General features: G+C 35.2%; 1 protein-coding gene across 1 annotated transcript; it reads right to left on the bottom strand.

Annotated features, from left to right (window-relative positions):
- Nucleotides 1-579: 579 nt before the first annotated feature.
- LOC121373674 (uncharacterized protein C11orf98 homolog) lies at nucleotides 580-17,846 on the bottom strand. Its single transcript, XM_041500398.1, has 4 exons — nucleotides 17,676-17,846; nucleotides 7,283-7,410; nucleotides 4,548-4,645; nucleotides 580-1,114 (listed from the first exon to the last, which is right to left on the bottom strand). The coding sequence occupies exons 1-4, from the start codon at nucleotides 17,712-17,714 to the stop codon at nucleotides 1,035-1,037; spliced, it is 345 nt and encodes a 114-aa protein (XP_041356332.1). The 5' UTR covers nucleotides 17,715-17,846; the 3' UTR covers nucleotides 580-1,034.
- Between the last annotated feature and the right edge of the window lie 1,062 nt (nucleotides 17,847-18,908).

Genomic DNA, 18,908 nt, shown 5'->3' with positions numbered 1-18,908 from the left:
AGGTTTATTGAAAATCTAGTCTGAAATACTTGAGTCGAGTCGGGCTTATGTCACGTGACCTATATTTTTGGTCAGTGACCGAAAATATAGAGATTTATCCTGCAACCACTGTTTCTATTGACAGAATATGATGACCGATAATATAGAGATTTATCCTGCAACCACTGTTTCTATTGACAGAATATGATGACCGATAAAGCAAGTCATATTCTGATACTATCATGATATGACTTTTGGACTGCTTTTCGCAGGCCGGTATTCCAAACCCTGCGTAACATGTAGTTACTAATCTAATATCATTCTGTCATATCCTCCCTGCAATTTTATTTTTTTGGTAGGCCTGCTAGGTCTAGAAAATGGACTGCTTTACGCAGGCCAGTATTTCAAGCCCTGTGCAACGTGTAGTTATTAATCTAATATCATTCTGTCATATCCTCCCTGTAATTTTATTTTTTGGGTAGGCCGGTTAGGTCTAGAAAATGGACTGCTTTACGCAGGCCAGTATTTCAAGCCCTGCGCAACATGTAGTTATTAATCTAATATCATTCTGTCATATCCTCCCTGTAATTTTATTTTTTGGGTAGGCCTGCTAGGTCTAGAAAATGGACTGCTTTACGCAGGCCAGTATTTCAAGCCCTGCGCAACATGTAGTTATTAATCTAATATCATTCTGTCATATCCTCCCTGGAATTTTATTTTTTGGGTAGGCCTGCTAGGTCTAGAAAATGGACTGCTTTACGCAGGCCAGTATTTCAAGCCCTGCGCAACATGTAGTTATTAATCTAATATCATTCTGTCATATCCTCCCTGTAATTTTATTTTTTTGGTAGGCCTGCTAGATCTAGAAAATGGACTGCTTTACGCAGGCCAGTATTTCAAGCCCTGCGCAACATGTAGTTATTAATCTAATATCATTCTGTCATATCCTCCCTGTAATTTTATTTTTTTGGTAGGCCTGCTAGGTCTAGAAAATGGACTGCTTTACGCAGGCCAGTATTTCAAGCCCTGTGCAACATGTAGTTATTAATCTGATATCATTCTGTCATATCCTCTTCTTCTGATACTGCCGTGGTGGATGAAGTGGAAGGCTTGTCGTTCGTCTTACTAACAGCAGCTGTAGAAAAGAAAGCCAAATTTGATAATACTGAAAAACACCAGGGCCAAAATTGCACTAAACATCGTAAGCCTAGTTTTGAACGTAAACGTAAATCTACTACTAAACCACAATTCTTATTACAGTTATAGTACAACAATGAATGAATGAATGAATGAATGTATGTTTAATGACACCCCAGCAAAAAAAATTACACATCGGCTACTGGGTGTCACAAATGGTAAGTATATGAAAATATTATAGACAACAAGAAATATTCGTCCATAAAATGCTAGATTTTCTTGAACGATGTAGTTTCTTTCGTGAAATAAGATGCCGAGCACTTGTAAATATATTCCCGGTACAACTGCTAGTGGCAGACGTAAACTTGTCATGTTTTCTGAAATTGGCCCCAGGGGTGCAGAAAGTACTCACCTGTTTGCCAAATGACAGACGAGTTAAAAAATGCAACTGTCTTTTTCTGACTAACAGTAATTATTAACAAAAAAGTAAGCGAATCTGTGACTCTGCATGGTGAAATTGCGAACCATTCAAACAAATGGTTTATATTATTAAACAATAACATATTATTCTATAGGCTGGCCGACTACTAGCAGACCTTTCCCCAGGATATTTTTAAAGCACTTATATTGTCTCTATCAGTTTCACGCAAATGCAAGTGCCAGCTTTGTTGTCAATGACAATTAGTAATTGACTGTTGTCAAATGAAAGGGTGCTGAGAGCCCTGTTTGAAGGACATGTTTTACCTGTTAGAAGTGTGAATACCTGTGTACTGTGAAGTTTTAAAAGTTGTTACAACCAACAGTTGAGTGTCACACATAACCAATTAAAGCGTAGAGGCAAGTGATTTAAGGCCGTTACATGATGCCAAAGCGCTTACTTACATACACTGGTGGTACCTATGTCTGTGTACCTAAGCATTTGTGTTATATTTTTAAGTTAAAATCTTTCTTTAAAAATAGTTGTTTCACCGCCACAGTACAATGGAATAATAAACATGTTACTACTGAAAGTTATTTTAATTTTAATGTTTTAAAACTCAAGTAATGAGCACATATTTAGTGGGACCCACCTGCATTTACTGACTTGCATGACAGCACATAAGTCTGCGCAGAAAACATTAAAACAACCACTTTTGTCACTGATGTTTACATAAATAGCAAACAAATAATGAATTTGACTTTTTGTAAGTTCTAAACAGCAAACACTTCCTGTTATAGTCTGTTTCAGAAACATTTAGATTATGCAAATGAGATAAATATAAATGGTGTTCCATGTTTGGACAACACAAAATTACAATATAAAAAAAGCCAATGTCAAAACTTTTGATCATTATTCAACAAAGGTTGTCTGTTATTAACTGTAAATGAGCACAAATAGTGTTTGTTAGACATATAGGCCAATCAATGATAATTTTGAAACAAACTATAGCTAAAATAGGCAATGCTGTAAGTGCAGAATCAAAATCTGTGTGCAGCCATTTTGCATTGTGACACTCGGAGGGAAATTCAAAGTATGCTTGGATGTTTACGTTAACAAATTAAATAAGACATTCATTTCATTTATGGATTCATAAATTACAATAAGGTATGTATTGAAGCTTCTCTGTAAACTTGTGTAAGTTGATATAGGGCCTACAAGGTTGATCATTACAGCGTTGACAGACACGTGTTGACAGGTGATACAAAAACACGTTGATCGAGGCTGACAAAAGTATACTATTAGTGCATTAATTCAGAGTTTTTTCAATCAAATAGTTATCTACTAGTTTTATACATATATTCACAATCAAGATGTGTTGTCTTAACAATGGTTTTATGAATTAAATTAATGTTGTTTGTTCGTTTACAAAACTAATGTAAATCCCATACTGTTTTATTTTTAAAAAAAAGAAATCCCAATGAATGGCATAAATTTAAAGTGTATTTTGTATAACGACACCACTAGAGCACATTGATTTATCAATCATCAGTTCTTGGATGTTAAACATTTGGTTATTTTGAGTCTTAGGGAGAAAACATGCTAACCTTCCATTAGTAGCAAGAGATCTTTTATATGCACCACCCCACAGACAGGATAGTACATACCACAGACAGGATAGTACATACCACAGACAGGATAGTACATACCACAGACAGGATAGTACATACCACAGACAGGATCATTTAAGTGTATAACACAGCTGCGTGTGTGTGTGTGTCGGGGGGGGGATCATGGTGGAAAATTGCCCACCCCCATGCTGGAACTAACCCTCAAATTTGGGCAAAAATTATAAGAGTTATTCGGACAAAATGTGATAACCCGAGACCTGTTTACCATGTATTTCCATCATTCTAACCACAACATTAGCTGTAATCCATGAGAAAATGTGTAGTGATTAATTTGTAAGCGTATATAACCGTTTGGTAGTTATACTAATATAAATTAAAAAAATTATTCAGATTCAGGCATTTTTGTTTAATTCGGGCGAAAATCAGCCTGACCCTAACCCCCCCCCCCCCACCCCCGTTATAAAAATTGGAACCTGTATGTCTATGGATAGCACATACCACAGCCTTTGATATACCAGTCGCGGTGCACTGGCTAGAATGAGAAATGGCCCATATGATCCACCTACAGAGTGGGGTCGATCCTAGACCAACTGCACATCAGGCGATCAAAGGAAAAACCCCAAAAAACATTTAATTTAACGACGCACTCAACACATTATTTTACGGTTATATGGCATCAGACTCAGACATATGGTTAAGGACCACACAGATTTTGAGAGGAAACCCGCTGTCGCCACTACATGGGCTACTCTTCCGATTAGCAGCAAGGGATCTTTTATTTGCGCTTCCCACAGGCAGGATAGCACAAACCATGGCCTTTGTTGAACCAGTTATGGATCACTGGTCGGTGCAAGTGGTTTACACCTACCCACTGAGCCTTGCGGAGCACTCACTCTAGGTTTGGAGTCGGTATCTGGATTAAAAATCCCATTCCTCGACTGGGATCTGAACCCAGTACCTACCAGCCTGTAGACCGATGGCCTACCACGACGCCGGTTATCAGGCGATCAAGGGCATAATTTCATGGAACGTTTGTTTTGCTTAACACCACCACTACAGCACACTGATTTATTAAACACCAGCTATTGGAGGTCAAACATTGGTAATTTTGACATATAATCTTAGAGAGGAAACCTGGTACATTTTTACATTAGTAGCAAAGTATCGGTTATATGTACCATCACACAGACAGGATAGCATATACCACAGCCTTCGATATATCAGTCGTGATGCGCTGGCTGGAATGAGAAATAGCCCAATGGGCTCACCTACAGGGATCGATCCTAGACTGACCACACATCAGGCGGACGCTATACCACTGGGTTACATCCTGCTCCTAATTTAATGGAGATTCAGGAAAACAATAAAGTAATTAACCATACCTTCTGCCAAAATGTTCGCGCGTTCTTGGTTCCTCAGTCTTTTAAGCATTTTTCTCCTCCTCTTGCCTGATACTGTAATATTTACATGTGTATTTTTCCTGCATGAAAAAAACAAGTAAAATCTTTCATTAGTTTTAATTTGTTTAATGATACCACTAGAGAAGTTTGATATATTAAACATTGGCTTTTGGGTGTCAAATATTTATTAGTTTCAACATATGACGCAAATATTAGTAGCTAGAAATAGCATTGAAAAAAACAACTTTAGATCTGTAACAATGCAAAATGAAATACTTGATCTTTTAAAGGTGCAGACCCCAGTTTCAACCCGTAAAAGTTTGGTTAAGTCACAAACCTGTAACACATTTGGATAACGTTACAAGAGAATGAAACAAGTCCGTGACATTGAAACGGTGAAATATTATTAAAAATAGAATAAAACTTGACTGCTATGTCTCAGCCGCATGTGCGTTTCAAAAAATAAGAAAAATGCATTTTGTGGTATTAGAAACACCAGGATAACCAGAAACACTTTGGTTGTATGGAAATGGATGATTAAAACAATAAAATACAAGTTATGTTTGATTTCAGTGATCATAAAGGTTCTAACAGTGGAAAATATGCTGTAGTGTTTAAAAACTAGGGTCCGTCTCTTTAACAGTTATACCGTTATTTTATCTATGATTATTTTAAAATACATACATTTATAAACAAATGAAAGTAAAGTTTTTTTTATTTAATGATGCCACTAGAGCACATTGATTTTTTATCTTATCATCGGTTATTGGACATCAAACATATGGTCATTCTGACACTGTTTTTTTAGAGGAAACCCGCTGTTGCCACATAGGCTACTCTTTTATGAGAGGCAACAAGGGATCTTTTATTTGCACTTCCCACAGACAGGATAGCACAAACCATGGCCTTTGTTGAACCAGTTATGGATCACTGGTTGGTGCAAGTGATTTACACCTACCCATTGAGCCTTGCGGAGCACTCACTCAGGGTTTGGAGTCACTATCTGGATTAAAAATCCCATGCCTCGACTGGGATCCGAACCCAGTACCTACCAGCCTGTAGACCGATGGCCTAACCATGACGCCACCGAGGCCGGTAAACAAATGAAATGTATAGAGGTATCAGCATTCTTTTTTATGACAGAGACAGTGTTTGGCAAGAGTACGATAGACTGTCTACAAGGCATAAAATCAGACCCTGTTACAATGTCCGTCGTTACGACATTTACACCATCCGAACACAAATGTTTTTATGCAGCAATGTAAAGGAACATATCGCCTACAAAACCAATCCAAAAGTAAGTTGTTATGAGAAAAACATAATTCAGTACGAACAACGTTAACTTAAATGTTTTTTGCCGTGGACGTTTTCTTAATTGCAGGAGTTGTAGGCTTAAATGTTGGTTTTAATCTTACACTTTCTTGTCAATCTGTTCTTAACCAACATAGACTTCAATATTGCTTTTAATCTTACATTTTCTTCTCAATCTGTTCTTTACCAATAGACTTCAATATTGCTTTTAATCTTACATTTTCTTCTCAATCTGTTCTTAAGCAACATAGACTTCAATATTGCTTTTAATCTTACATTTTCTTCTCAATCTGTTCTTTACCAATAGACTTCAATATTGCTTTTAATCTTACATTTTCTTCTCAATCTGTTCTTAACCAACATAGACTTCAATATTGCTTTTAATCTTACATTTTCTTCTCAATCTGTTCTTTACCAACATAGACTTCAATATTGCTTTTAATCTTACATTTTCTTCTCAATCTGTTCTTTACCAACATAGACTTCAATATTGCTTTTAATCTTACATTTTCTTCTCAATCTGTTCTTTACCAACAGACTTCAATATTGCTTTTAATCTTACATTTTCTTCTATCTGTTCTAAACCAACATAGACTTCAATATGCTTTTAATCTTACATTTTCTTCTCAATCTGTTCTTTACCAATAGACTTCAATATTGCTTTTAATCTTACATTTTCTTCTCAATCTGTTCTTAACCAGACTTCATAGACTTCAATATCTGTTCTTTACCAATAGACTTCAATATTGCTTTTAATCTTACATTTTCTTCTCAATCTGTTCTTTACCAACAGACTTCAATATTGCTTTTAATCTTACATTTTCTTCTCAATCTGTTCTTTACCAACATAGACTTCAATATTGCTTTTAATCTTACATTTTCTTCTCAATCGTTCTTAACCAACATGTTCTTAACCAACATAGACTTCAATATTGCTTTTAATCTTACATTTTCTTCTCAATCTGTTCTTTACCAACATAGACTTCAATATTGCTTTTAATCTTACATTTTCTTCTCAATCTGTTCTTAACCAACATAGACTTCAATATTGCTTTTAATCTTACATTTTCTTCTCAATCTGTTCTTTACCAACAGACTTCAATATTGCTTTTAATCTTACATTTTCTTCTCAATCTGTTCTTTACCAACATAGACTTCAATATTGCTTTTAATCTTACATTTTCTTCTCAATCTGTTCTTTACCAACATAGACTTCAATATTGCTTTTAATCTTACATTTTCTTCTCAATCTGTTCTTTACCAACAGACTTCAATATTGCTTTTAATCTTACATTTTCTTCTCAATCTGTTCTTTACCAACAGACTTCAATATTGCTTTTAATCTTACATTTTCTTCTCAATCTGTTCTTTACCAACATAGACTTCAATATTGCTTTTAATCTTACATTTTCTTCTTAATCTGCTCTTTACTAAGCAGCTCCATATCTTTAATTTCTATGACCTGGGGTCCTCTTCTCTTCTTTAACTCTGCTTTTTTCTGTCTCCTGTGTCTGAACTTCTTCTTCTCCTTCGGCTATAAGTCACAAACAAATACAGATAATAAGTCTAGACATAAATAATTACATCATAAAACTAATAAAACAAACAAATACAGATAATAATAAAACTAATAAAACAAACAAATACAGATAATAATAAAACTAATAAAACAAACAAATACAGATAATAATAAAACTAATAAAACAAACAAATCGATAATAATAAAACTAATAAAACAAACAAATCGATAATAATAAAACAAACAAATCGATAATAATAAAACTAATAAAACAAACAAATCGATAATAATAAAACAAACAAATCGATAATAATAAAACAAACAAATCGATAATAATAAAACTAATAAAACAAACAAATCGACAAACAGCAACAGTGCTAGCTCTGCCACTTTCTAAATTCACCAACTGCGAATTTCAGGAAAAATTGCTGAATTTTATGTTAATTTGGCTAAAAAAAGTAATGTAATATTTTTTTATTTTTTTAAAAATAACGGTGGATTTTGCATAATTTAAAGATAATTTGGCGAATGGTTTTGCTTACCATGAGCTAGCTAACCTTGAGCAAATTCAGATTTTAAAATCACACGTTCAGTAACAGGGAACATCAGTGTTCTCGCTGCTCCATTTAAGCGGGGCGCCCCGCCCCGCTATTCCATTTTGCCGCCCTCCTTTCACGTTCCCCACCCTCCTTTATTTTCCAAAACCTATCTCCGCTATTTCCAAATGCACCTTTTTCAACACAAAAAACAACGATCAGTCTGCACACTGGACATCAAAGGAAACAAGCCGCGTTGTGTACGAAAAAACAATTGACGAAACATTTACAACAGTTACCGTAACGTAATTTAACAGTATTTTTAACAGCCTCTATTTTGTCCAATATATGTATCCATTTGTATGTTTGATAGACACAATAAAAGTTATATTTTATGTAAGCAATGAAATCATTTTATTTTTTACGGATTCGGCAATCTCCGATTGAAAAAAACCCCTCTTATTTGGCGCCAAATTTGTCACGTGATCAGAACGGTCATTCTATCTTTTGTTTCCACTAACTATCGTTTGATATTTTGTCCTCAGTTGCAGATATAATTGGCTGAAACTGATGATTTTTACTTTTTAATGTTCAACATTATTTTAAATCAAATGAAGCAGATTAATATTAATAAAATTGGAAACCACAGTGGTAAATGTTTGTTTAAATGTTATTTGTTAGCCAGTATAAACACCAGACCACTGTTACACAGCACTGTTGAGATTTTTTTTAAAAGGGACATTCCTGAGTTTGCTCTATGATTAAACTTACATATTAAATATATATCTTCTTGTTTAGAATATCAGTGTCTGTATATTCACTGTGTTTCTGGTTGTCTTAATATTTGTAAGAAGCCTAAACTGGATTTATCTTCAAATAATTTTGTACGTACAATTTTTTTTTAATTTTTCAAAATAAAATGAAATTGAACCTAGTATATATGTTAGAACGATCAGAAACACGTTTAATATACAGCCACTAATATTCCATGCATAAGAATATATTTGATATGTAATCACAATCGTTAAAAAGTCTTTGTTAGTCAATAACATCTTAAAAAGTGCAGCAAACTCAGGAATGTCCCTTTAAGACACAACTCAGAAATTTTCTATGAACAAAACCAACCTAGCATTTTAACAAGAACTGTGGCAAATCAAATATGGTTTTAAATTGATTAATTAATACATATCAAAAAACTAAACGGTCTTACATAAAATATATTTGAAACACAAAATAAAATTAGTTTAATCCATACCAGTAACTTCCGTTTACAATTATATTATACGGTTGCACGACTGGTATATCAAAGGCTGTTGTATATGTTATCCTGTCTGTGAGATGGTGCATATAAAAGATCCCTTGCAGCTAATTGAAAATCAGTAGTCAATTTTTATCAAAGCAAATATGATTATTTTAAAAATAAGTACATACATGTATACATGTACATGTATGTGATTCTTACAAAGGCAAGGGGTTCTATATCAGTGTGTCTGCCAGAAATAAATGTTTGGGGTATGGAACTATGGAATTGAATGCAACCACAGGGGGTATGGGGGACTCCCCCAGAAAGAAAATGGGTTAATTTTAGGGTTAGATTTAAAAAAAAAAAAACACACAGAATGATAACAAGTAATTAATTTTGTCAAAAGATTAACTTAAAAAACTAAATCTGCAAAACGTTTTGGGTTTTGAGTGTGGCGCCATACTCGTTTTACCCTCTGCAGGGGACAATATTTCGAAATCTGAGGTAACCGGAAGTCGGTTCATGTGGTTTTTACCTAGGTAACAAATTGTTCGGTTACATGAATTATATTTGCGTAACCCGTGGGTTATCTGATCGCTTACCTCAAAATTACGTTGAAATTATATTTTGAATACAGTTTTTAGCTCAAAGTTAAAAGAAATACAAAAGAAAACATTTTACAAAAAAAAAAATGTCTTTAAAGGGAGCTCAAACAAGAGCCTTATGTGTTGGAAAGCTGCATACCCGGACCACCAACACATACTGACACTTTAACAAATGAGTTAATAAAAAAACCATGATTATTCCTGCTAACTGGGGGCAGCCATTTTGTTTCATTTTTGTGACGTCCGGTGGTATAGCTTGGGGCGAAGTGACGTCAGCTCCGTCCATCTTCTCTATATGCAGTGTAAACAAACGCCTAACTTACGACAAGGCACTTCTCTTTCATCAACCTGACTTGTAAAACAACATAAATGACAATAGTATAATAAACTATTTAATTAAATATATTTAAATTAATAGAACGAAATGGAAAATCCAAAGAAAAAATGCATACTATTAGGCCTATTGGTAGGGCACGTTCGAGCAAAAACTACCACTCATGCTACCCAAGTGATTCTTTTCTTTTCTTTGGGACGATGTAATTGGTCAGTTTTGTGATTTTAGATGGGAAAGTCTACTTAATCAAGGGTTTTACAGAATTACTTACAGTAATAAAGCAGGGCGGTTGGTAATGTCCATTACGATTTCAGGTGTATCCGTGCTGTTATCACAGAATACCCTGTGATCTTCATAAAAGAGGCACGTCTTTTTAGTGTGTCTAGACACAGTGTCTGGGGACCGTCTGAATATACACCTGCCAATCAGGAACCACAGAAAGGCCACGAAGACCAATTAACCAAGAAAACACTCCGATTATTGTTTCAGTACGTGGGTTAATTAATATACGAAACATAATACAGTTATTTCAACACTTTGACAATGGTAGTTTATTTTGTATTGAAAAATAATATATAATTGCTGCTGGCTTACTAGGATAGATATAATTAAAGAATATTGCGATGCATCTGCAAAAATCAGGTATGTTTTGTTTCTTTAGTTCGAAGACTAATTCCTGATGTGACACGTTAGGTATTACGTAACCACCAGCTCACCAGAGGGCGTATTCACTGGGATGGTACAAAATGGCTGCGCCCGTTATATATAATAGCCGTCACATTTAACTGTTTTATTAATTAACTATACGATTATACTTGTTGATATTAAGCAATAATGTGCATTATATATCGTTGACTATGCATACCAGGTCAAATGCCGTAATTGTCCCCTCCTTTAATGCTTGCTAAAGTTAACAATATTATAAAACAACTGAATATCAGCACCAGTACTGAAACAAAATACAGGGGCGTAGCCAGAAATTGTCTTAGCATTACGCACGCCAAAGGCATGCCCAAGCTGGGGGATTCAGGGGGACTCCCCCTGTGAAAATGTTGAAACTCAGGATGCCTGTAGATGCATTCTAAGCCTTTTTGGAAGCATTTAAAAAAAAGTTTAAGAGGATATTTTATAGAACAATTACAGACAGCCTCGACCTATTTCCGGATTTTGTTTTTGCATTACACACATGCGTACTGTGCGTAATGGGCGCTACGCCTTTGAAATAAGATACATAATCATTTGGAGGGATTCCTTTTTGCGTTTTGTGGTGGCTATGCTATTTTCACTTTATCGATGATACTTATATACTACAGTGACGTTCCAAATGTTTGTTTTTTTAAAGCTCATTATGCGATGTCAGTATTTTTCAATTTTTGTGACACGTTTGGATTCCTGTTTACGTTAAAACTGTTTTTAACATATGCAAAATTATAGCCAATCCAATATTATGTCTACATATATTCCTTTAGAGACAAAATAGCAGCAGATAATTTAGCTGTCCCCAGTTGTCCGAGCACATTTCTTTAAAACTTTTTAAAAGTTTAGACTGCTCGCAAGTTACAACTGTTGCAATATAACGTTGTTTGCTGCGCATCAAGTATCTAAAATTCAGCCTAAAACATTTGTCGAAATACTAGTAGTATGTGTGCGTGAATAAACGTCCTGTAATCGTGAACTTTGCACGTTTTAATTTCTGAACATTTACAAGTCAACCAGTTTGCAGTTCGCATAAATTTAATTTTGTGTAACTGACACGCGAACAGAACGGCGGTTCGCGTCAAATATTGTGCCCTGCTCTGGCAGAAACACTGGTCAAAAGGCAATGGTATATATATTTTTTTGATTCCATTAAAGGAGACCGGACACCAAAAGACATGTAGTGTGTAATGGATTAAGTTAGCGTCAAAGACCGCATTACTCTAACGCCCGGCTCGCTGCGAGGCACCGGTCAGCTGCGCGTCTTAGGTTTGGGGTAAAAACAGAAGTGGGTGGGCTTATGCATAGATCTGAATGAAAGCGAGTCAATACGTCATCGGTGAGTTACCAAGCAATACCAGTACACGTGTTGATTCTTTAGTTGTGCCTTTTAGTCGTCTTTTCTTCTTCTTTTTTGTCTCCAGGTTTATCGGAAATTTAATTTACAAGAAAATTAGTGTTATTATATATTGTCGACGTAATTATATGTTTAACTGCAACAGTAACAGCAATGCATCCCAAGAAACAGCCAACATCATGGTTTCGATTTCCAAAAAAACGAAAGTTGTTTTAAAACATGGACGCATTATTGTCATCGAACGGGCTTTACACCAACTAAATACAGCAGGTTATGGTACATTTACAATGTGAAAATTAAAACAAGTATGTACTTAAGATATACATTAAATAAAGGTATTGCAATTTGTTCACATACGAATATTTAAACTTCACATTTATTTACCTATAATTACCAAATTAATTTTCACCGACAGCCCATAACGACTCCATACCAACGTCTCTTTATCTAGTTGGTTTGTTAACCGTATAACAAAATACCTTCAAAACGTGAATTATTACGTTAGTTAACAATGTTTATAGTCAGTTCAGTATGTTGTCATTAAAATTAAAATGCTAACACTTTAACCAGGAACAACATATGTACTGTGGCCAGAAGGAATGATGGTTAATTAGTTTTAAAGCTAAAGTCGATTATTAAAGCATAATAAAATTGTACTTTTCAATGCTTTCTGTATATCATATTAAAAATACTCTACACCAAATAATTATTTTAATACCCTGGGTTTCTGCCAGAGGGTGCGGAGGGTAAACTTACACGTATGTACTAAAAAATCTCAGAAGTTAATATGTTTTGTGTATATATATGTTTTATTTTTTCGATAGATTATAGTAACATAATTGCTGTTTAAATTTTTTTATATAAGTGCATGAAATAAAATGTTCAATAAATAAAACATTTCAAACCTATAACCACCGAATATACTCCTTTGAATATATTTAGTTTTTACAGGCCCGTAGCAACGACTTGGAGGGGTGGGGTGGGGTGTGTCACTGACGGACCGGGTATAAACTCTACATCAGATTTTGGTAACAATGGTAAAAATTAATGTCATAAAGAAAAGAAAAGCCCCCCCCCCCCCCCCCCCCCCCAGTTCTTACGGGCCTGTTTTATTACGTACTCTCAAATTATTTTCTGATAGAAAACCTGGTACCTTTGGCAGAGGTTCAAACAATTGGTCGTCTAATTTTCGACTATTACCATAAAATAATATAATTAATAACTTTTGGCATCTAGCAATTTAAAGCAAAATTAACAATAGTTACCACATGGAATAAGCATCATATATTATTTTATTTTACCTGTAATATATTTTACCTGTAATATATTTTGATCAGGACTTACTTCTTTCTCCATGAATGATTAAAGAAAATAACACTGGATATATTGTAATTATTTTTATTTTATTCCAATATATAACAGTATGTGGAGCAAACTCAAAATCCTAAAGATAAAAGGAACTGGTTCCTAATCTCACCCTCTACATATTATCTACATTTGCATAGGCATGTAGGAACGATATTGGAAGTGTGTGTGTGTGTGTGTGTGGGGGGGGGGGGGGGGGGGGGGGGGGGGAATACAGTCTCTAGTGAGGGATACAAACTAGATTTTTATCTGTATATCATCTTTATTTATACAAAGTAGTGAAAACTTAAAACATACATTTTCATCCTAGAGTGTGTGTTGGAGAACAAGCCCCTAGGCCCGCCCCTCCACAGTTCCTACGCGTCTGTTGTATTTTACATTAATAAATGCAAAGACTACATAATAATATTGTCGATAAGACATATTAGTTGTAAAGCGATTGTCAGTATGTGGCAACAGTATAATATTTTCCAACATTTCTGTGTTTCTGTACCCGGCTGTGGACAGTTTCGGCAGACTGGTAACACATTTTCTTAATAATTAAAAATACACGGTTTAACCAAACACATTAAAACTTGGAGGGTAACTAGTTAAGAGAACAAAGTTTTTTGTTAAATTATTATATCTTGCTTTGGTGAGGAGGGGACGCTTTTTGCAAATTTGTGAAATCGGCCTATGGAATATCCACTGACGTGTCATATTTACATCTATGATTCAATCTATGCTGAACAAGATTTATGATGAAATATTATTAAATTTTGTGTGCTTTTCGTCTAATTAGGTCCATTTGCTTCAGTTTACATTAAAAATGTCATAAAAAAAATTATGTTTTAAAAATGCTTGTATGCTAGTCTATGACCGTGTGGCTTCCTCGTCTTCGTCAGCAGTTGATTCATCCGAATTTTCGTCTAAGACAACATTTCCAGGATTAGGGACAAAGTCTCTGATAAGTGGTTCAAACTGATACGGTTTGATGCCATTAGCACAAGCTGGACACAATTCTTCGTCACTCGAATCGCTAAGTTCGTTCATGCTGCTTGGTAGTTTCTTCAGTTTTCCTCTCATCGATGACGTCACGGGTCTAGCTCATCAATTGTCAACAGTTTCCGGCAAGCATCGGAGATCGGCGGAAACCCCCCCCCCATCCAAGACTGGCACGCTTAACTTGGTCAATATGGTGAGCGCGGTAGTTGCGTGTTGTGGTTTATGACGGCAAACAATTCATTACGCCGTACATATGGTTTGGTGTCCGGTCTCCTTTAATGAACATATACGCATTTTAACTTTTATTATTTTATTTTATTTTATTGCAGTTTGAGTGGTCTAAACCTTTTAAAATGTTTTGCGTGAAAAACTAAAATTGGGGATTATAACAGCTATTTTTATTTGCTGCGAATAACCTGATAGTTTTCTAATGTTCGTGGCAAGCAACAGATAAAACAACAAACAAACAACAAAAATTAGCAAATGCTTGCGTTAAGAAACACACAGCATACAGTACTTCGACTATTTCTGTTAACCAGGGCTTCTAGACTATGGTAGCTCCACTCCCGTGGCTAGTGATATTTAGTGTCAGGCTAGTAAATAACTACTATTGCCATGCCCGACGGCTAGTGATTTTTTTGGTGTCAAATGTTGGATTTAAGTCTTATTTTGTAACTGAATATCCTGTCCACACCCCAACCCCCCAATGTTAGTGTTTTAATCTCTATCTCCCTCTTTAGGTAACATATTTGATTATTACTAGTATTTGGAAAAATTGTATTAACTTCAAGTAAAGTAAGGCTAGTGAATTTTTAATCGTGGCTAGCAAATTTCTAAAATCACTGATCCCATAGCTAGTGGATTTTATAAAAATTCTACAAGCCCTGTGTTAACATTCACATGGACAGTAACGTTATTGTGTTCTAGAACTTCCAGTGGCATAGAGTAATAAACACAAAATGGCTAAACTAGTGGGCATTGCTGATTCTCCCGCGAAATATAAAACAGGATTATCAGTGATATGAAAATATTTCAGTTTTCCAAAGTAGGCCTACAAAGACGGTGGAAAAAAACGAAAAACGTTTCACTAAAATTGTATTCATGGACATGAATACATATATTTGTATTTGTCACCCCATATTCGTAATATGTACGCCACCATGTGTATTTGTTACACCCCTAGTGTGAACAATGTTCACAACTTGATCATAGCTTAAATAACCTGTATAGCCTTTCCCTTATTGATATCTTGTAGGAGAGGGCTAGAGGGGACTGTGTGTAATACTTCGGCAATCGCTGAAGAACAAATGGTAGCCAGCTATTATGTCTAAAATAGTAACAGTTTGTTTCGCCCCATGTTTCACTCAAGTTGTTTTGCCTAGGGTCGATTCGTACCTATAACTGAGTCGTTTCGCACCATCTTTTGCTTTGCCCTAATTTTTATTTTGTTAATAAAATACATTTATTCATTGATTTGTCCTATATCTATTGATTTGTCCTATATCTATTGATTTTTAGATTTCACACATTGCAATCTATATTGCATGTTTATATTTACAGATACAAATAATGTTATAATTTTGTTTATTTCCAATATCATTTACTCAAGTCATATGTATCCGATATCGCACTACGGTTTTGACTGTATCATTGCACTCCTATTAGATAATATACAGACAGTATACTAGCTGACAACATTAATAATTTAATTTGTGAACAGTCACACTGCATAATTAGTTACAATTTAGTAGTACTACTGAATTAAATACATTACGTATGGTGATCAGATTTCGAGCAGCTTTAACCGGCTACTGTTCAAATGCTGAGTATGGTATGTTGATTTTGCCCAGTTTCACCTGACAGAATGTAAACAGCTGATAAGGCATTAATATCCAAACACAGAAAATTACCTAATATTTGGTAATGAATAAAGAATAAAAAGCAAAAAAACTATAATTTGTATAAATCAATTATATTTTTTATTTTGGGGTCCAAACGACTCAGTACAAATGAGATTTAGGGCGAACCAACCCTGGGTGAATAGGACTAAGAGCGAAACAACGCAGTGTTTGAAATAGTTTTAGGATGAAACGACCCGGAATAGTTTAAAATACATTTTTTCCAAAATCTAATGCCATAGAGCTTTAGTGTGATAATTTTTGAGTCCAGACATGACATTAAAGTTAAACTTACTGTACAGACCATGACTATATTTGTTTTCAGTGGTAGCCCACATTGGGCTACCAGGTTGTTAAATCTGGTAGCCCAATAATTTTAAAAATTAAAAAAAACAGAAGAAAAATCATTTACTTTCATTTAAACATGTTGTTTTAGGTAAAAGCATTTTATTGATTGCGGAGTAACTGGATGTGGAAAACAAATCATTTACTTTCATTTAAACATGTTGTTTTAGGTGGGGGTTTTAGTGTTAAAGCATCTTATTGATTGCGGAGTAACTGGATGTGGAAAACAAATCATTTACTTTCATTTAAACATGTTGTTTTAGGTGGGGTTTTTTGGTGTTAAAGCATCTTATTGATTGCGGAGTAACTGGATGTGGAAAACAAATCTAGTAGTCCGGCAGACTACCGAGTTTAGACATCTGGTAGCCGGAGCAAGAAATGGTTAGCCAAAACACCCTGGGCTACCACTAAGGTCAAGCCCTGTTACATGTTGTTAACCATTAACAACTTGTCATGTGAAAACACACGTTGCCCTACATCACCACAAGAAAGTACAGTGCAGGTCTGTTTCGCATAGGAGCGTAAGGTTTCTTCGTGTGGCATCAGATAATGCAGATTTAGGAAAACATTGTATTTTAAACACAGTAGCTGGCTACCATCTGGTCGCCAATGATTGTCAAAGCAACCTCTGCAATTAATAAAATGTCCATGGCAAAAAAAATGCCATTGAAAAAGCCCTGAATATAATAATCCAAGGCAAAAAAGTTTTTAATTCTCCATGGCATTGTAGGGATTGCCGAAGTATTACACATAGCCATATCTAGCTCTCCACTACAACACATCAATAAGGGGAGCACTATAGGTAACTCAAGCTACATTGATTAGTGTCCTCTGAAAATAGGAGGAAAATTAGCACAAATGATAAACGCACATGTGGCCTCACTATTTTTAATAACAATAATTATAAAGTGAAGTACCGTCTTTTTCTTGTTACTCATCAGACTGAACAAACCCATGGCCAACGACCTGTTCCGTTGATAAACTCTATAAACAAACGAGACAGAATAATTTGATCTTTGTGAGAGCAGCTGTGATTGTGAAATTGTTTACGATCTGTTCTGTTGTAAATCCTTCCACGTGATGGAGGTTCCCTGCACCAAATCACTTTTCCCTTGAAGGTTGCGTTGTACCAAAGAAGAAATTTAAAGTTTGGTTTGTTTAACGACACCACTAGAGCACATTGATTTATTTAATCATCGGCTATTTTATGTCAAACATTTGATAATTTTGACAAATAGTCTTAGGAAACCCGCTAATTGTTTCCCCATTTGTAGCAAGGGGTCTTTTATATGCACCATCTCAGACAGGATAGCACATACCACGGCCTTTGATATACCAGGCGTGGTGCACTGATGTTAAGATGTGTGGGAATCTTGAGAGCTGTCCTCCGTAATCCGTGGGTTGACGGACATTTTTTCAGATATATGTGTCATGGTTTGTCGGATCCGGCGTTTAATGCATGCGTTAAACGGATCAGTTTACGGACAGATGTGCATGTCGCTAGCTTAATTGTGCATCTTCACAATTAAACGAGCCTACCGGTGGCTTTTTTTGTTTTTGCAATATGCACCCGGACCCCACTGAGTAATTCGTGTGAGGCACTTCGTGTCTTACCATAACCCTAAACGACCCCCCCCCCCCCCCCCCCCTCTAAAAATTCTGGCTACAGTCCTGATATGTGGCGGTCTTCTTTAAAAAGTATTGGTTCGAAATCAACAATTATCGGATCCATAGTTTACGGATTTCAAACGGATCCTATAAACGGGCTGTTAACGGATATATGTGTCACTAGCTTAAGTAAAGAAAAAAAAAAGAAGCAATTTTGGGGGATCTATCTGGGTGGGTAAAAAATTAATCTTAAAGGGACACTCCTGAGTTTGCTGCATTGTAAGATGTCTCCGACTAATAAAATATTTGTACGATTAAACTTACATATTAAACATATTTTCTTGTTTAGAATATCAGTGTCTGTATATTCAATGTGTTTCTGGTCGTCTTAATATTTGTGAGAAGCCCAAACTGGATTTTGTCTTCAAATAATTTTGTACGTAGCCTACGATTTTTTTTATTTTTTTAGGAAATAAAATGAAATTTAAACTAGTACAGATATTAGAACGATCAGAAACACGTTTAATATACAGTCACTGATA

Source organism: Gigantopelta aegis, chromosome 5, assembly GCF_016097555.1.
Source record: "Gigantopelta aegis isolate Gae_Host chromosome 5, Gae_host_genome, whole genome shotgun sequence".
In the NCBI taxonomy this organism is placed as follows: domain Eukaryota; kingdom Metazoa; phylum Mollusca; class Gastropoda; order Neomphalida; family Peltospiridae; genus Gigantopelta; species Gigantopelta aegis.
The sequence above is the reverse complement of the archived record's forward strand: the minus strand, read 5'-3'. Positions and strand labels throughout refer to the sequence as shown.